The sequence below is a fragment of the Microcaecilia unicolor genome, chromosome 6 (assembly GCF_901765095.1).
Source record: "Microcaecilia unicolor chromosome 6, aMicUni1.1, whole genome shotgun sequence".
Lineage (NCBI taxonomy): Eukaryota > Metazoa > Chordata > Amphibia > Gymnophiona > Siphonopidae > Microcaecilia > Microcaecilia unicolor.
The window spans coordinates 288,095,963-288,116,606 of record NC_044036.1 but is presented as its reverse complement, the minus strand read 5'-3'; the positions used below and the strand labels follow the sequence as shown (position 1 = coordinate 288,116,606).

Here is a 20,644-nt window from a genome sequence, read left to right as displayed (position 1 = left end):
GCAAGTTAACCTTCCCATCCTGGAACTGTACATTTTAAATAAGCGCAAGTCCAAGGGCTTGGTCTATGCATGGTGCCTCCTGCCTCTGAAGGTCCTCAAAGCAAACCTTGGCCAGCTCTGAACTTTTGGCTGACATTGGACAGTTGCACAGCATGTGCTGTTGCTTCACCTGTTTCAAACATGGTCAAGTTTCATCTTTCCCTGAAGGATGACCTTGACACAGAATCTAAATAAGACTGGATGTGTCTTATTTAGGGCAATCAACTTTGATTTTATACTATGATGTTTCAAGTTACAGGATGACTTGGCCTTAGATATGTCCAAAAATTGAGGCTCTTCCTTAAACTGATAATTTTTCGTTTCTCTCTTTCTGTATGTTCAAGATAAAGGCTGCATTCAAATCCCATCAGTAGCCCAGGAAGAAGTATGAGCCAGTCTTTACAGGCAGAGCATCAAGGTGAAGAGGAGGTGCATTAGCAGAGTTGTAATGGGGTTGGTATAAGAGTGAGGTGCATTAGGAAAGCTGTTGAGGAGAGATCCTCAAGACTGAAATAGGAAGGGGTACTGCAGGGCAGAGTGAGGTGCACTGGCAGAGGTGTATGTGTGGGTCTCAGAAGTAAATAGCAGGGGTGCAACAGCGCAGGACCGAGGTGCATTTATATGGTTACATAAAGAACTTGAGTGCTGTGCAGTGCAGAAGCACAGAACTATCGTCAAGCCCTGCTACATCACATCCTCACCTTCAACAGCAAGCTTGCACTGGAGGGGGAAGGATGTGGCAGCATTTGAGTGTGGGTCTGTAATGGAAAAGCCTGACTGACTCAGGCTAGAGGAAGGCAGTGGCAGGAGGAAGGGAAGAGAGAACAGATAAGATGTTGACCATGCTGGGACGCAGAGTGAGGAGGGGAAGATAATATGCTAGACTATGGGGAGGGGGAAGCATTGAGAAGAAAAGGGAAGATGCTCGACTGTGGTAGTGGCGGCAGCACACAGCTTGAGGTTTACCTTGGGCATCAGATAACTTTGGCCTAGCTTTGCTCATCATTATACTTGCCTCCTCAGAGTACTGATCCTTCACTTTTAATATCACGAAGCAAATCTCTATCTGTAGTATTTCATTCATTTCACTAACAAACAAAGCTCTCACACTCTACAGCAACACTCACTAAAAGAGTGTTACCACAGTATTACTATAGTATGAAGTGTAAGCAGTCTCTCACTTACCCTTCTGTAATATTACGGGAAAGAAAACTTCCAAAGTCTGTCTGAAAGACAAGCAATGGCGAGGTCTTGCTGGCCTTAGCAGGACAATTGGCTACCTCTAAGAGACCTGGAAGGTACAGATGGAAAGCAGCTTGCTCAGTCACCAGCCTGTCGACTGGATTAAAAGGACTCATCCATTTACCAGAGAAGCTTGCAAACCAGAAAGGGTATACCTAACAGCTCTCTGAGCACAGAAAGGAGCTGTCTTACTTTCATTGCCTTCCCAGCCTGCCAAAATCATTACTAGTGAATGCAGAACGGCATCAGCAGGGTAGAGGCCCCATGGTCAGGGCGACAGATTGGGCTGCGTAATCAGAGAAGGAGGGTGTCCAGAAGCTGTCAGAGGCAAGAGTGCCTAGCTGGAGGTTCCACAAACTGGCAACATGAGTTAATGTGGCTGAGCAAACAGCAAATCATTCTCTAAATGACCTTTCTGCTTTCATCTTATCCCAGCCACCAAAATTAAAGAGAAGCTGTTGAAAGATACAAACACAGACCCAGAAGAAAATTTTGGCAAAAATAAGAGGAAGACAAAAACAAACCAAGGCCAATATTCAGCTGGTGATGTGTTCTGCCGACTGCTGGCAGCGTTATTCCCGAATATTCAAAGCTGGGCCACGTACGGGCTTGAGCACTGAATATCTGGTTTTCACTGAGCTGGCTAACACATAACTGGTTAATCTGATATTCAATACTTAACTAGCCATATGTGACTGTATAAAGATAGGACTGTGTTTTATGTCGTCCCATTTACGAGGTTACCCTGGCTGGTTAAGTGCTGAATATCGGCACTTAACTGGCCGAGTGCTGATTCTGCCCTCAAAATAACCAGTTTTCACTTAGGCGTTAACCACTAATTATTCAGTGGCGATAACCGGTTGTGCCACTGAAAATTAGCGCATAGTGCCCAACAAGCGAATCAACCGGTTAGCGGCAATTTCTGGCTGGTTATATCCTTTTGAATATCGACCCTTCTACTACTAAATACGCATGTAAACCTTGGGTTCCTTTCTGATCTACAAATTCTAAAGAGTTCTGAACTTATACATCTGTTCATGCCTCCCCCAAATTCTACATCTGTCAGGGTGGAAGTGACAGAACACCGTATGCCACTTGTGGAATTTTTAGAACTCTGAGTGCCTGGTGGCTATTGCCCCTGCTCAGATACTTCTTTTCCAACATACATACCCCTTAGTAAACAAGGTCCATAATTGTGCTGGGACAAAATTAACCTTAGGATTGAAACTAAATCTTCTAATATATGTGTGTATTTGGGGGGGGGGGGGGTGACCTGGAATTACGCAGTTACAACAGATGAAAGGCACAAAAAGTAACCAAGGTACTTCTACACAGATAATCGATGCATGATCACAGATCCAGCAGATCCAGGTGCACGTGCATACAAAGGCAACTGCCAGCCACATGCCTCTAAATACAAGTCCTATGCAACGGGACCATGGGCTAAGGCTCTGTAAGGCTGCAGGATTCCGGAGTTAGGGGACTGGCAACAGTAAAACGTAAACAGTAAAACCAATATACAAAGGATAAGATACAAATGTAATAAAGAAAAAGGAAATTAAAAATATTCATAAAAATACATCGCCACACTAAGGGCCTTTTTTTACCAAACTGTGCTAGTGATCCCCGTGTAGCAACGCCAACAAAGCCCATTCTCTCTGAATGAACATGAGCATTAATAATAGGAATTATAACTGATGCATTATTATACTCATATAATAATTAGTATTTACTAGTCCAAGATAAATAAACTCCAAACAAAAAAAACAGCACCACGGGCCTTTAAAAATGGAACACAGTTCTTTAATGAATGAGCCTTGACAAAAAGACCCGACACGGGCCGTGTTTCGGTGACTAGCACCTGCATCAGGGGTCACAGTGATGACGTGGAAAACTTGGGGAATAACTCGAATATATTCCTCTACAATATATTATTCCTTACCCCACGTCTTATGTAGTGAAAGCTACAAAGCACCAAGGCACTTTCACTTTCTGTATCAATTTTGATACAGAAAGTGAAAGTGCCTTGGTGCTTTGTAGCTTTTACTACATAAGACGTGGGGTAAGGAATAATATATTGTAGAGGAATATATTCGAGTTATTCCCCAAGTTTTCCACGTCATCACTGTGACCCCTGACGCAGGTGCTAGTCACCGAAACACGGCCCGTGTCAGGTCTTTTTGTCAAGGCTCATTCATTAAAGAACTGTGTTCCATTTTTAAAGGCCCGTGGTGCTGTTTTTTTTGTTTGGACTTTAGTTTGTACTTTGTTCCCTCTCTTTTGTTACATCCAAGATAAATAAACTGCCATATTTTTCCAGATAATGGATGTCAGTCTCTGTTGCCAGCTTATGAGGCTTGGGACTGGGAACAGGTGCGAGAATACCTCTGGACATCCTGTGAGTCACAGTCAGACCTATCTGCCTCACATCACTCCGTGACAGTGAGTTTCTACACACTGGTGACTTGCAGCAGGAAGCAGCTTCAGCCAAACATAGTGCCATAGAGAGACCCTCAATCACTGGAGAAATGTGAAACAACATTTTGAATTATAATTTGGGACCTTTGAGCAGTGAAGTAATGTGAAACACCTTACTGGACTACAATTCCTTGCCTGTGGAGGATTTCAGTAGATAAGTGATCACATTTTTTGAAAATGCTAGTAATCATCAAATGGTATGCGGCCTAAAGATCCTATCGAGTATAAAGTTCTGCTATGCCTACTTCACATTCGGAAGTTTTTGCATAAAAACAAGAAAAATATTTTTGGTTTTCAATAATATGTCTACTAAAATGTGTTAAGCCCCCTAAAGTGCACTTAGTGCATGCAAAAACACTTACCGCAAAATGTGTTAAAGTATTTTACAGTAAGCAAGCTGCTTGCATGCTCTAAGTGCACAATATCCATATTTTTGTATCACTTTTCTGGAGGGGGCGAGTCAGGGAGGAGAATACGCATGGATGCGCTATCCAGTTAGCTCGTTTTGAATACTGCACGCTAATTGGTTAACGCATCTATAATATAGGAGCACTTAACGCCTCCTAAATAAACAAAAGTGGTAAGTGCTCCCCCGTCAATATTTTCAGGTTACACGTGCGACTGTAAACATTAGTGCACAACCTGAAAGAGAAATTCTGGAAATTCCCATATTTCGTGGGTGCGCTAGAAATGGGCTTAGCGCTCATGAAAGTCCCATGCTGGCATGCACTAAAGCCATTTATTAGCATACTTTATTAGACATACTCCTAAGTGTTTGACTTTTACAAGATGTATACAATACAATAAACACTGTTGTTTTTTAAAACTAAATGCAATGATTGTAAGAGCAGATAAGATTGCACAATATGTACGAGCACTTCCTTCCTTCCATACCATTTTTGAATTCTCTTAGTGTGGAGATTTATTTTTATTGATATTTGATAACAGCAAAATATATGTCAGTAAAGAAATGAGATTATTACTGAAAATTTGGAAGACTGTCAATAAAAAAACATATTAAAGTGTTGGCAATCCTTAAAGCCCGGAGTGCACATACACAGCCTGGAATACAAAGACAACCTGACCCAAGCAGATATATAAAACACACATAAATTACTAAGAAAATAGTTATCACACAGAGAAAATGCTACACTCCACGAAACTTGGGTCTCAATGTTCATAAACAGTGAATAGGACTACCCAGGAAGGAAGAGTCGGGTCACCTGTTCCTGGTATAAAGGGATGAAAGGGAAGGGATGCAGGGCCTCATTTGCATAAGTCAGAAGGGGCTAAAAAGCAGGGCCATGTGCAAAAAACACAGTATGGACAGCCCTGACAATACAGATGTCAAAAATTCATCACCATCATGGAATGGGGACCAGAAACATTTCTGCAACATTTCCATGAACAGTTCACTGATCAGTTCTGGTCTGTACTGCATGCACAGATCCTCTTCCACCTGGCATCTTTCAGCTATCCATTTATAAACTGAGCCTCTGAATGTCACCCCATAGCTGGCTAAGGTCCACATGACTCTCCAGCATGATATGGAAGGATAGGCAGCCAGAGTTCCTGCACAAACACTAAACATGTTCATGAAGCCAAGTTAGAGGAGGGTTTTCTTTAAGACATTGGCAGGACTCCAGCCATGCAGAACAGAAAAGAAAAGGGCTTTATCAGTTCTAACCATTCTTGATTGATGTAATTGACATATTTTCTCTGGGCAGAAATCATGAAGATTCACACTTTTTTGATCAGCAGCTGCCGCTATTAGAAAGCAAATTAAGAGACCTTCTGTGGTATGAAGGAGGCTGGCCAAGGCGCTCTATGAGATGAAACAGATGGCGTTCTCTTTTAGGCAGAGGGAGAAAAAGAAAGACTGAACCAGAAATGTCCTCGAGTAAGACACATCTCTCCGGAGGCTGTTTGCTCTTACTTCTGTGGTTGGGCAAAGGAGCTGCAGTACAGCTCCCCCTCTCCCTCACACATTGAAAAAAGCAAAAGAGGGCACCAAGTATGCACATAAATAATCAGAATGGAGAAATTAGCTTTTCCCTGGTGATTTTCTTTCCTTTAATTCTACCAGGCCAGTCCAGAACCTGTGGGTTTTTGCCAGTCCATCCATCCAGCAGATGGAACCAGAGAACAAAGACTTGTGAGCCCTGCCCTATACAGGGTACCACAATCAGTATTTCGAATTAGAAAGTAATGGAGACTAGGAGTATTATTCTTTAGCCATTTGCTGACAGCTTTACAGCCGGATAGTCACCTAACCGGCTAAGAAGACCCACATAAGGAAGGGACTAGGTTTTATGCAGTTCTATTTATATGCTTATCTTAGCCGTTTAAGTACTGAATATTGGCACTTAACTGGCTAAGTTCTGATTCTCCCCCTGGAATGCCCACAAAATAGCCAGTTTTGGCTTGGGTGCTAACCAGGCATTTTTAGCAGCACTATCTGGTGAAGTGCCCCTGCATATTCCCAATTAGCCCCAGACAAGTGATTTAAATGGCCAGGAGTCATTTCTGGCCATTTAAATCGATTTCAATATTGACCCCTATATGGCCTATCCAGTCCACCCATCCATACCATCTACCATCCCTTCTTCACCCTAATAGGTTCTAAGTGCTTGTTCCATTCTTTCTTGAAATCAGAAATAGACTTTGTCTCTACCACTCTTTCTGTAAAGAAGTATTTTCTTACATTATTCCTGAGTCTGTCCTCTTTCACCTTCATTCCTATGACCCCTCATTCTAGAGCTTCCTTTCAATTGAAAGAGACTCACCTCTTGTGCATTTATGCCAAGGAGCTATTTAAAGGTCTACCATATCTCCCCTCTTCCACCTTTCTTCAAAAGTATACGTTGAGATCTTTAAGTCTATCCCCATACACTTTATGATGAAAACCACTGACCATTTTAGTAGCCGCTCTCTGAACTGACTCCATTCTATTTATATATTTTTGAAAGAGTGGTCTCCAGAATTGTACACAGTGCTCTAAATTTATTTATTTTTTAATTTATTTATTTGGATTTTGCTCACACCTTTCAGTAGTAGTTCAAGGTGAGTTACATTCAGGTACACTGGGCATTTCTCTGTCCCTGGAGGGCTCACAAACTAAGTTTGTACCCGAGGCAATGGAGGGTTAAGTGACTTACACTTACCCAAGATCACAAGGAGAAGCAGTGGGATTTGAACTGGCCACCTCTGGATGTCAAGACTGGTGCTCTAACCACTAGGCCACTCCTCCAATGAAGTCTAAATGAACCAGACATCGTTTGACAAATTTAAAGTCGAACTGAAGACTTGGCTTCCACTTTTCTCTAGTTCTGCCTCTTCCTTACCCATTTCTTAGGAGTACTTTTCCCCTCTTTTCCTTTTTCCTTCCCCCTCGCTCATTTCTATGCACCTTGTGTAACAGTCCAATGCCTCACCCTAACCATCAGTACTGTATGGATGGTTATCTTTCCTATCTAAATATTGTAATTTCTTTCCGTTTTTCTGTAACATTTTGATATTGTGTAAATTGCTTTGATCTACTAGCTGGCAAAGGCGGTATAGCAAGCCCAAATAATCTAAACTTATACAGAAGCACTATCACCTCCTTTTTCCTGCTGGCTACTCCTCTCTCTATACACCCAACATCTCTCTGGTTTTTGCCATTGCCTCTTCTACCTCCTAGGTCAACTTAAGATCACCAGATACAATCATTCCCAAGTTTAACTCTTCTTTTGTGCACAGTACTTCAACTCCTATACTGTGCCGCTCTCGCAGGTTTTTGCAGCCCAAATGCATGATCCTGAATTTTTAAGCATTATATCCTAGCTGCCAAATTCTAGACCATTCTTCATGCTTTGCTAAGTCCCTCCTCATGTTATCCACACCATCAGGCATATCTATCCTATTGCAGATTTTGGTATTATCTGCAAAGAAGCGAACCTAAACAAATGTCTTTCCACATTATTGCTTACAAAAGAACAGCCATACTGGGTCAGATCAATGGTCCATCTAGCCCAGTAACCTGCTTCCAGCAGTGGTTAATTTAGGTCACAAGTACCTGACAGAACCCAAACAGTAGCAAACATGTTAAAAGGAACCGGATCAAGAACCGTTCCTTGTGGCCCCCACTAGTAACGTCCCTTTCCTCAGTGTGAACTCCATTTTCCACTACCCTTTGCTGCCTTCCACTCAACCTGTTTCTAAGCCAGTCACTTTAGGGCCCATATTGAGGGCACTCAGTTTATTTATAAATTGCCTATGCAGAACTATGTCAAAGGCTTTGTTAAAATCTAAATACATCATGTCTAGCATTCTCCCTCAATCCAACTGTCTGGTCACTCGTTCAAAAAATATTAATTACATTTGTCTGACAAGATCTATGCCTAGTAAAATCATGCTACCACAGGTCCTGCAATCCACTGACTTCCAGAAACCTCACTATCCTCTGTTTTAGAAGGGTTTCCATTAAATTTACTCAACAAAGATGTCAGACAAACCAGCCTGTATTTCTCAACCTTCTCCTTACTTCTGCTTTTCTGGAGAGGAACCATATCTGTCCTTCTTCAGTCGTCTGGGACCACTCCTGACTCTAAAGAAGCATTGTAAAGGTCAGACAGCAAAGCAGTCAGAACTTCTCAGAGTTCTTTCAATTCCCTTAGATGTAATCTTCTCTAAACAGTACAGCATTTGTGGGAGATGGGGGAGGGTGGATGGGACTCTGGACTGATCCGGTAGTCGTAAAGGAAAGAAAATTACCAAGACAGACATAATTTCTTCTCATCTGTATCAGACCAATCCAGAACCTGTGGGATGTAGCAAAGCACTCAAGGTGGGTGGGAAACAGAATTTCCTGCCCAAAGGACTTCAGAACCAAAGGCAGCCTCTGCTTGCACACCCACAGGTAATCTGTTAATGCTTAGCAAATATATGAAGGGATGACCAGATAGCCACTCACAAATATAAACTGGAGTTAGTGCCTAAAACTCTGCCCAAGAGGCTGACATTTCTCTGGTAGAAGGAGCTCTTAATCCAATGGGAAACTATTTTCTTTTAAGAATACAGGCTGATAAAACCATCTCTGTAATCCAGTGAGCAACTGTACATTTAGCAACTGCACCTCCCTTTTTTGGGCCTCCGAGAACAAAATGTATTGGACTTTCAGAATTCAATAGTTACATCAAGGTATTTAATAAGGATATGGTGAACATCTCACAAATGTAGCAATTTAAAATACTCTTTACAAGTATTTTTGCTGGTTTATTTGTTTGGTGACTTCAATAAAACGTATTTCAACACAAAATACTCTTCATACTCGCTTATCCCTGTGGAAAGGAAAAGAAAAATGTTCTGATTTATGTGAAATAAAGGTACTATTTTAGGGAGAAAGAAAGAATCTGTCCTATTTGAAAACGCCACTTCCCTAAATTGGAGAAAGGGATCCCTACAAGACAAGGCTTTTAAAAAAAGAAATTCTGTGTGCAAAATAGTTAAAAAGAAATACTGCCTTAACAGCAAGATCCTTCAGTGTCACTCCTGCTAAAGGTTCAAAGGACGCCCCAATGTGCTAAGCATTACATTTAAATTCCACTGTGGACAAGGATGATAAAGGGGGGGGGGGGGGAGATGATGAAAACACGTGACACTTCTAAGAAATATGATTACATCAGGATGAGTTGCCAATGAGGACTTTTTCAAATGAGAAATACTGCCACTTGGACTTTGAAGGAATCTAATGCTAATTTTCTACGAAGCCTGTCTTGAAGAAATGCCAAGATATGAACTACTGTAGCTCTGAAAGGGAAATATTGCTCTTGCGTCACACCAAGATTCAAATACTCACCCATCTCTCACTTACATTGTAGAACTGGAAATGTGTCCTAGCCTGAAGCAGAGTGGCAATCGCCTCTTCGAAATAACCTTTATGGTCTTAGCTTCAACTACTCAAGAACCATGTCATAAGATGGAAGGAAGTTGGATACTCCATCATGAGTATTCCATGAAGAAGGTGGCCTTTTTCCTGAGGAAGGTACAACAGATTACCTTGAGATGAATTAGGCCCATAAACCACGGCTGACTTGGCCAAGCTGAAGCTACAAGAACCACAAGGCCAGAATAAGCAGAAATCTTTTGAAGAACACAACCCAGCATTGAAAGCAGCAGGAACACCTACAACAGCATCCTTGGCAGCCAGAGCTGAATCAAAGCACCCAGGCCCTTGGAATCGGGCTCACTTCTCCTGCTGAAAAAATGGTGGAACTTTGGTATTGGATTTTGTTGCTAGAATGAGAATCGGTGTACTCTACTGCACTGACACCAGAGCAAAGGCTGCAGGAGAGAATACCCACTCTCCCAGATCTAACGCATGTCTGCTGAGAAACTCTGCTTGGATGTTCTGTACTCCTGCAGTGAGAGCTGCTAACGGGTGAAAAATGCTTCTTTGTCCATGTTAGCAGTAACCTTGCTTCCTAGAATACCATCACATTTTTGGTGCCTCCTTGTTTGTTGATGTATGCTACTGCTGTTGTGTTGTCAGAGACAACTCTGACCACCTTGTTCCACACCATCCAACAAAACTCCCGAAGCACTCATGTATTGCTCTAAACTCTAGTTGGTTCATGGACCATGACTTCTCGACCCAAGACCAAAGTTTTCTGTTCCATCTGGCCCCGACAGTGAGCTCCCCATCCCATCTTGCATTTGTTGTCACTATCCAGTCAGGAGCTTGAAGGCACACTCCTTGCAATAGGTTGCATCAATGAAGCCACCATTCCATGCTGATCCTTGCTAGAGGCATCCAAGGGAGACAACACTTGAAATTCTGGGAGATCGCTGACCTAATCACTGAGAACTTTGCAAAAGGCCTGCGTGCACTAGCCCACAGGACTAAATCAATGGCATCTGCCACTGATCCTAAACCTTGCATATAATCTCAGACTCAAGGTGCTTTCTAAGACAGCAGTGATTTGACTTGGGACTGAAGTTTCTCTAGTCGCTTTGGTGGAAGAAAGTCATTCCTACATTGGTGCTGAATCTCACTCCTAGATATTGTAGGTCTTGAAAGGAAATCAACTTGCTCTTGTCAAGATTGATCACCCCATCTCAGGGACTGCATGCGACGAAGAACCCTGGACATCACTTGTTCACTCTCCCTTTTGTGTACTGGCTCTGATCAATCAAAGAACAGATAGGGGGTGAACTCTCATTCATTCTTAATGGAGAAATGCTGCTACCACAACCATGACTTTGAATAAGGTTCTTGGTGTGGCTGCCGTCTAAAGGGCATTGCCCTGAACTGGAAATGCTGATCCAGAATCACAAATCTTAAAAGAACTTCTAATACAATGGCCAAATCAGAATATGGAGATAGACCTTTTTAAGATCCATAACTGTAAGAAATTCTCCTGGATGAACAGCCATAATTACTGCTCTTCAGTTTTCCATTCTGAAGTGCAGAACCTACAATATGTGATTTACAATCTTGACAGCAAGAACCGGCCACAAAGCTGCTTCTTGCTCTGGAACAATTAAATAGATGGATTATCTTCCCAGCACCCATTTGGGCTTTGGGATTAATACCACTGCTTTGAAGTCTAGGAGATTTTAAAGCATGGACTTCATCATTGCTATCTTAGTGGGAGCTCAACAAGGAGATGAAAAGAATGAATCTATAAGAGGGTGGGTGAATTATAGTTTATAACCTTGACTTATCAAATCTAAGACCCACTGGTTGTATGTGATCCAGGTCCATTCTCCGTAAAGAGAAATGGATGCCTCTCTAATTGGCCTCATGAGAAATGGACCCAAAGGGCAAGAGGATCCAGAACAATGAAGACCTTTGGTTGCTTCTTGAAAACAGGACCACTGAAATGATCCAGAACGTCCTCATGTATATCTTCTGGAATTCCAAAATTTAGCTTTAGAAGAAAAGTTGATGAGAGGAAGATTTTGGTTTACCTTCAAATATCTTTGTGGCTTGGGCCCCCCAATGTATTAACCAACTTTTCAAGATCTCCTTCAGAAAGAAAGTTAAGCTACCCTAAAGGGAACTCTGCCAAGAGAAGCTGTTTTCTGCCAACCAGTTTCGAAGCCATATCTGGCGTCTAGCCAAACTTGCTACCACCATACCCCTTATCGAAGTGCTGACAAGTCCATAAAAGGCATTTTCTATATAAGCCAGGTGTGCAACCAGATGCTTCATGTCCTCAGAGTCAGACTTCTTTCATTGGAGAAGCACCATGACCCCATTAAATCAAAAGGAAGGAGGCTCTAGAAATGTAGGCACTGCATATTTATTCTTGTAAAAGTGCTGTGACCTCAAATGCCTGTTTAAGCAAAGAGTCCAACTTGCAGTCCTGCACATCTTTGAGAGCTGAGCCTCCCTCTACTGCTTGTCTTTCACCAGGAGCTAAAAGACAGAACTCTGTCCACTTTAAGCCCCGCTACTGGAGTGTCCCTCTCCACTAGTATATATGCATTTATATGTGCACGTAAGCGTGTAAATACCAATATTCTGGAAATGTGATAGTCTATAAAAAGGACCCTAAATGCAATGGTGCATGAAGGTGAATGCACACATGGGCAGCGTCTAGGCACACAGTTACACAGGTACAATTATACAGTATTATATGTGCATGTTTTAGTAATTTAGGCGCAATATTTATACCAGCTCTATGGCTGGCAAAAGTGCTTGCCTTTAAATTACAAGTGTATATTTTACCTGTTGCGCTAGTATTGTATACATGGAAAGTAGGCACCTACTTTCCTTCATAGAATAGTTTCTAAAGACTTTATAATATTACTAAGAAGCTTTAAAACCAAAGCTATTGATCTCCAACCACATATTTAGAAGAAAATCGTATAAGGTTTGATGTGAGACTTAATTTCTCTGATTTTTTCATGAATTTTATCTGGTTCTGTGGGTCACAAATCAGCTGTGGTTCTGTTAACAGAAATTAATTATTTGCTCTTGTATCAGGTTTTGTGGATGGAAGAACGTGTTTTTCAAACCTTATGAAAACAAGATTCAGGTGGGCATGGCTTCTGGTCGCTCAAAGACAACCTTTGTCAACTACATCTCTGTAAATATATTATTTTCTACAAAGTTTCAGAAAGGAATCAAAACGAGTTTAACAACTGATTGGCCTATAAGTGTCACTCTGCAGTGTGGATTCTACTGTCATTTCAAAGGATTAGATGAACAGTAACAGCACCAGCATTATTTCTGAACTACCGATGAACTGCTCCAGAATAACATGACCCATCAGTACCTTTTCACTATAGAAGAACATCTTTTATCTACAATAATCAAGTGCAAAAGACTAATTTGGATAATATATTTTGTGGGATGGACAAGAGGACCTCTCCCTCAGCTTAAACTAAAGTTGGCTTCCGATTCTCTCTCTTCTGCATAGTTCACTATTCAGCTAGTTCAATGTGGTACACCAGAGGCTGTGAACTACATGAAAAGGACCTGTACACCCTGTGGGCTATCAAGTCAGATCATGGCTGGGGTGAAGGGGGCAGGAGGAGAAACAGAAAGGCATCTACAGTCAGAGGTGAGAATCAAAGGTGAGTGCCAAATTCAAGATAATATAAGTTTTTCTAGGTAAAAGAAAACAACCTGGGTGTACAAATTTTTTTCCATATAATGGATGATAAAAGGTGCTGTACTATATTTCTCATGCTCAGGCCTAATAAGACAGAGCGTCTGCTTACAAACTGCAAAGTTTTCTATTTTTATTGACCCAAAACCTTTTACTTAACTTTGTGCTACTTACGGTGCACAGCAGGATACCGGATGAAGATTGTGAAAACTTCAGGAAAACTTCTGTTCTTTCCTGCAATTTGAAAACAAAACAAAACAAAACTGCAATGTACTGCATGTCTGAACGCAGAAAAGTGTGTTTCAAAGCTACTATAGGCTCGGTCCTTTATGCTTGCTCTGTACATTAGAACACCAAAATTAAGCCATTGACAATCCCAGCCCCACAATAACATTTGACTTCCCAGAGGTCTTCAGTTTCATAAGCTGGCCTCAGTTTAGTTATCTGCAAATACCTTCTACAATGAGAAAGTAAACCTGGATTTTCAGACTGGACCAGTGGGCTAAGTGGTAAGGAAGAAAGGGAAAGGGGATTTGGCTTTAGCTCAGACCTTTACAAGTAGTAGCTCAAGGCAGGCTACATTCTGGTACAGTAGGTTATCCCCTATCCCTAGAGTGCTTATAATCTAAGCTTGTACCTGAGCCAATGAGGGTGAAGTGACCTGCCCAAGCTCTTAAGCACAGTCAACGGCTGAAGCAGGATTTGAACCCTGACTTCCCTGGGTCTCAACTTGCAGCTCTAACCATTAGGCCATTCTTAACAGTTAGGGCAGATGGTTGTGTTTGTAGGTAGGAGGACTTTGGTTTAATTTCTGGGTCAGGGATGTTGCTGAGGCAGTGTTTACAACCCATAGAGAGGCAGAGAGGACATGGAAGTCTCAGTCTTCACAGATCCCTGATGCATGCCCCCAGCTGCAGGCTCTGCAAGGTCTGGATTAAGTAAGAAGGGGAGGAATTAGAACAACATATAAAACTTCCAGAATTTGCAAAGGGAAGCTCATGGTCTTTTCAATTGAGCTGGAAAGCCAAAGGAGCACAGGAAGGTTATTTTTTGTGTGTGTGTGTGTGGGGGGGGGGGGGGGGGGGGGCGTTAGCATAGGGGAGAAACTTCCTGAAACGAAGGGACTCTTAGAAGTCATCCTCTTCTGTCTCCAATAATCACTATTTTCTGCTGAACCCTAGGGAGGGAGGATCTGTGTTCAGGAAAGCCAAGGGCTCCTGGATTGTAGCGACTCTCTGACTTGCAGCACTGGGGTGATTTAATTACCTCATAACCACTGAATATATTAATAGTAAAACATAGTTTAAGCTCATGATCAGGAAAATCAACTACTCTGAAAGTGGCTGCATTACCATTTCCAAAAGACTCCATATCTGACTGGCTGAAAATCTCTGTATATGTGCAATTTTTTCTGATAATGTTTATGTACTACGTAGACCAGTGAAAGGATGCAATGGCTGACCCATCTCTAGTCTTTTTGTTTTAAGGGGTATAACTGACAGTTCTGGTCAGTTCTCTGGCTCCTCTCCAAAGTATTTTTGGATTTATGTCAGCCAGCATCCATCTCCCTCTCCTCTAAGCGGCTGCAAGCTCTCTTGCAAGTGAGAGATTAAAAGGATTAAGTTACTCAACTGTTTTGTTCTCCTTCATCACAGGACTGGGCATCTCTGGCATGCGGCAGTTTTTCCCCCTCCCTTTTTCACAAGACAATGACATTTGAATCTGGTTGCTAATAGTCTCGGGCATGCCCAGCTATACCATATGGGACTCACAAGTTAGCTCCACTAATGCTCTTAATTTGAAGACATCAAGAACTAAATTACAGACCGCTAATAAAAGGCAAGTCCCTCCCCTGGTACCAGATAGTCTATTCTGTTACCTTTAGCAGCTGGTCAGGGTGGGACTTGAAGGGACACATTACCTCAAAATTTTGGCTGGAGGGAGAACTGTTGATTAAGCATCATCCCTCTGTCCATTTAACAATGAAATACGTAAGGGCTCTCACATCACTAATGTGTGCATTGCTGAGTGATCAGCATCAAAGACTTCCACACAGATCATAGGTTTCTTGCTAATATTGCTTTAGTCAGAAACCTTATAGCATGGATGTTCCATACTGGGCCAAATGCCTGCAAGATTTACAGTTAGCTCACACTTTTTCAGTAGTAGCTCAAGATAAGTTAGATTATAAGCACTCAGGGGGGCAGAGAGATATTTACTATACCTGAATGCAAGTTCACCGCCCCCCTCCTCAGTTTCTCTTTATTGAGTAAATCTACTGCTGTGTCTTTAGAAGACAAAGCTCTCTGCTGGTATTCTGCACTTGCGCAGGTATTGAACACAGTTGCTCCCCTTCAATCTCTCTTTCTCATTCCTCAAAGCATCTGCATCCTTGGTTTCATTCAGACTGTCTTTTGAAACAACAGGTGCTTAGAGCTGAAAGGAAATGGAGAACTAAGTCTGCTGACACTGCAGTTTTGTAGGAAACAACAAGGTGAATATCATAGTGCTCGCAAGTAGACCAAGAAGGATTATTACTCCAAAACTATCAATACCTATAGTAATCCTTCAAAATATTTGTTCTCTCTTAGTACTAAGCTGACCTCCCCAGGTTCAATATTATCCCAGCCACTCAGTCATGACAGTTTAGTGCAGTTCTTTTGGATAAGATTAACAAGATTAATTTTTTTTTTTTTGGTAGGAGGGTTTTAGCAGCTGACCCCCTCCCCCCCAGATGATACAGCATCTGTCATTGGCTGCTCTCCTCCAGTGTGGTAGTGCAAAAATCTGATTAAAGGTTGACCACATCTCTCTTAGGTTTACAGTCAGTATATAATATACTCAAAATACATCTTTACTTTACCCTGAACTGGGGTCTTTCCACTCGGATCTCAAATTTATTAATCGCCTTCTGAAGGTATATTCCCACAATGCTGGAAAGATGCTGCAGTTTGTCTTTTACTGAAGAAGTCTAACCTAGATCCGCAGATACCTGAGCACTACCGCCCTGTCTCCACTACAACTTTATTTTCTAAGGTTCTGGAGAAGGTTGTTTTAGCTCAGTTACATCATTTCTAACCAAGACCAATTCTCTGCACTCACAGCAGTGTGGGTTCTGTGCCCACCATAGTGCACAGACCTGTTTGGCGGTATTCCTCAGTGACACTCAATGGTTTCTTGATTATGGGAGACTTCTCATTGTCATTTCACTCAATCTTTCTGCTATCTTTGACTTAGTTGATCGTGCTTTGCTGCTTCAGCACATATTGGAATTGGGGGTTTACCATGGATTTGCCTCTTGAGTGACCATTATTTCATTGCGTCTACTAAATTCTTTATTTTCCACTCATCAAAAATTATGCATCAGGGTGCCACAGACTCCGTCCTAGCACTGGTTCTGTTTAACTTATTCTTAAATCCTTTAATTACGCTTAGTCAGTCTCTAGGTGTGAGTCTATATTATTTTGATGATATTCAATTGGTCTGTGCAGCAGAGCCGAACAATATATCTCTTGCCCCGCTAAATGAATGACTTAACTGCTAAATGGCTTTATATGATCATTGTTCCAAATAAGTATGAAACCATGTGGATTACTGAACACATCTGGTCTCCTACTGTAACTCCTGCTATAGATGGTCCAGCTATTCAGTTTGGCTCTTTGTTCAAAATTTTGGATGTTATTTTTGACTGTGCCCTAAGCTTTGATTCTCAGGTGGATGCAGTTCTTAAATCTGCATTTTATGCCCTATTCCAAATCAGACATATTGGGTCCTTTTTAGATCATGAAGCCTTAGTGTCCCTTCTTTTTACATTGGTTCTCAATCAGCTGGATTACTGTAATGTTTTCGTCAGTCTTCACTGAAACGACTACAATTTGTATAGGTCGTTGCTATACGTATTTGTTCAACCCTCTGTCAGATCATGTTACTCCTTTTCTTAAGGAGGTTCACTGACTGCCAGTGGCTTACAGAATGAAGTTTAAAGTGCTGCTTTTAGCCTTTATGGTCTATGTTCTTATTCCCCATTCTCCTTTGTAGTTGCTTAGATCATAAAACAATCAATCATCTTTTGTTTGTTCTACCATCATGCAGGAGCCCGCCGAGAGTCAACTTGTAGTTTGGCTTTTTATATTTTGGCTCCCTTGCTTTGGAATGCTCTGTATTCGTAAATTTAAAGGTTTGAAGGTCTTTTATTTTAATCTAGCTTTTGAAGTTGAGTGTTTCTCAGTCTGCATCCATCAAACCATATCTGACCCCTCAGTAGTAGCTTCCTCCCCCCCCCCCCCCCCCCCCCCCCCCCCACCTCTTTTTTTTTAATAGTTTGTGAATTTGAAAACTGTTCTGCTATTTTAATGAAAGGTAGCAAAGAAAGTCTTGTATAAACATTAATAAAAAAGGTTTGGACAAATTGCTGAAGAAAAATCCGTAAACCATCATTAAGGCAGATCTGGGGAAAACCCCTGCTTATCCCTGGGAGTAAGTAGCATGAAATCTGTTCTGGGATCCTTGGCTATTGTTGGAGACAGTATGCTGGGATGGATAGACATTTGGTCTGACCAAGAATGGCAATTCTTACATTCTATCTTTAACTGTGAGTCTGAGCAGACCACTGAACCTGCTCACTCGAATTTATATTCAGAGTTCTGACAGCGTTCTAGTAACCACTTGATCAGTACTCAGTACACCAGCAGCATTATAAGCAAATTATACAACAGTAAAGGCACAAGAAATTGTACCATACTTGAAATAGTTTAAGTTTGAAATCCACTGTTTACTCTACATTTTCCCAATTCCCGTTGCTCACTCTTAAACTAATTGTTTATGTAACTCTCCTCTACCTCCACAGCTCTCCCTCTCATCTCTATCCCCAGCATCCATGGCTCATTTTCATATTTTCAGCACCCTCCCCAGCCCCACTGCTCATTTTTATTCTCTATCCCAGCTGCCACTGCTCACTAATGGTCACATAGAGCCCCCTTCCAAACCCCCACTACTCACCACTGTGAAACTGCTGCCTATTCCTGGCTGGGTTCACAAGCTCTCAGTCATTTTGAACCATGCAGTGCCTACATTTCCATGCTTTTCTGCAACCTTTGTAAAAACACTGCATGTGGCTCAATCTTCCTGACAGTCAAGTAGAACCTGGAGCCAGCAGCAAAGTGGCTTCATGTGCTGCACTTCAAATTCACAGAAGAGCTGGAATGAGGACAGGAAGAGGAACAGAGCTGCAACCCAGTCACCGAGTTGCATGTTGCAAATTGGTGTTGGATCGTGATCCCAAATTTGAAACATACGCTATATCTGGTGATTTTTAAGAAGTCCCCGTGCTGACAAGACATATATTCATGCTTTTGGTAACAGAGATCAGTTTTACAAATTTTTGGGTTTTTAGGATCTGTGATTTCAAGGCAGAGCTTTTACCTATTCATGATAAACACTAACTGCATTGACCAATCATGTTGCAGAATCCATCCATTGCACTCTGGACCATGCTACGTTTGCCCAGTGCTCACCTCTTGCTCCATGTTTCCATGTAGTCTAAGGAACTCTAGATGTGTGGCAATGAGTGGCTGCGATCCGGCTCTCTGCTGGCTTGCCATTAGCACGTTGGTAAAAAGGGTATGGTGAAACTCTACCAGTTCACAAGTGGAGAAAAATACAATCAGCTTGGGGGACTTCTCAGACTAGGGAAAGCAAGAGAAATGAGAATAGCAGAAGTCACTGGTTACGTAACAGCACACATTCCACAAAATAAGAAATATGGCGTATATATCTCACCTGGAACTTTCCGATTATAAAGGCTGCCAACGTGACCAGCCTTAGCTTGCTGGGAACCACCACAATGTGTTGTGTGAGAGTCTCTGGGACAGCAAAGCTTTCCATATCTACTCTTGCTGGCAAGGCTGAAGGACCCTCACAGAACACTCCTGGCCTTTTATCCTCAGGGATTTCACCACCAGCTTCCTCTGTCACTGTAATGTTTACGGGATCCTGCAAGCTGATATCGACCAGCCTTGTTACACCTTCACCAGGCAAAAGGAAAACAAATTGCTTTGTATCAAAATGTGCAATAAGTTATTTAGAGCTGAAGAAATCACAGTGCTGAATATATAGAATGAGAGAGAAAAAACACACACGATAATATACAAGAAACACTAGGAGGTAATTTTGAGTGGGTTGGCAGAGCTTGCGGGCCCAAGAGAGTCTTGGTTTCCTCAAGTCTGCAAATGGATTAAAAAAAAAAGAGAGGACCACTGGTTCCATGGGAGACTTTCTTTACCACCCCACCCCACATCCTTTGTTGATGTAGAAGTATGTAGAGGAAAACAGAAGGAAGCAGGCATGGGAATTTCAAGAAGAAATTCTTGCATGTATTTCTAGTGGCCTGCCCTGGCCACAATCCCAGCTGCCCATTTTCCTTGCTGGAGTGCAATTTTCAAAAGGAGCTTTTCTGCACTCAGAAATTCTTTTGAAAATTGTATTCTAAACGTTATTATATACAAAGAGTAGCAAGTCCTTACCCATAAGGGCTTACAATATAGGAAAAGCAGGACAGTACCAGAGACGTGATACAAGACTCAGTGTTATAATCAATGTAAGAACTTATATCCTGCCTTCACAAGGTAACCCAAGTTTAATGTGCATCAGAAGCAGAATAAAATAAAAACAAAGCAACTATAGTCCCAACATAGTGCAAATATATACACATCAACAATCAAAATCATAACAATACAACATATGAGACTCTCACCCCTAAAACATTAGCTCAAAAATTGTAAGAACACATTAAAAAGAACAGAGAAAAGTCAGAATCTCTGGAGCACATCACACATGGAAGTCTAGCTTTCCAATTTCCAAAATCTTAACTTCGTTCTCAGTAATCATCTCCCTAAAAGAGGAAAAGTATTTCATGACTACACCTGTCTTCTTTAGATTCCCTAATACAGACAGCAGCACCTCATGATCTACCAAATCAAAAAGCAAAACAAATTCGAATTGGACTAGAAAGCCTGATGCTCCCATATACAAAGAGATGCAGATTATCCAGAAAAGCAATACTACAGATGCTGTAGTGAAACCTCTTTAAAGCTAGATTGAACTGGATCCAGTAAGAAAAAGCAAAAAGTCAGGGTGTACGACAGCTCTTCCAACCATGAAACATTGGATGTTAAGTTAGACCAAGATCAGGTAGCAGTTACATAGGCAGAATGAATTAGTTTCACAGAGGTTTAAATTAGAAAAGTTTGGATTCTGTTAGCAAAGTTGGATAAGGGAAATTATGC

At 41.6% G+C, this 20,644-nt stretch overlaps 1 protein-coding gene across 3 annotated transcripts in view; it reads right to left on the bottom strand.

Annotated features, from left to right (window-relative positions):
- DDX31 (DEAD-box helicase 31) overlaps positions 1-20,644 on the bottom strand; it is an 88,139-nt gene that overhangs the window by 42,319 nt on the left and 25,176 nt on the right. For all 3 annotated transcript variants that reach the window (XM_030207772.1, XM_030207771.1, XM_030207773.1), the window contains exons 13-15: positions 19,140-19,384; positions 18,875-19,045; positions 13,536-13,595 (exon numbers count right to left, since the gene is read on the bottom strand). In XM_030207772.1, coding sequence (XP_030063632.1) covers positions 13,536-13,595; positions 18,875-19,045; positions 19,140-19,384 — 476 coding nt within the window. The remainder of the gene's footprint in view (positions 1-13,535; positions 13,596-18,874; positions 19,046-19,139; positions 19,385-20,644) is intronic.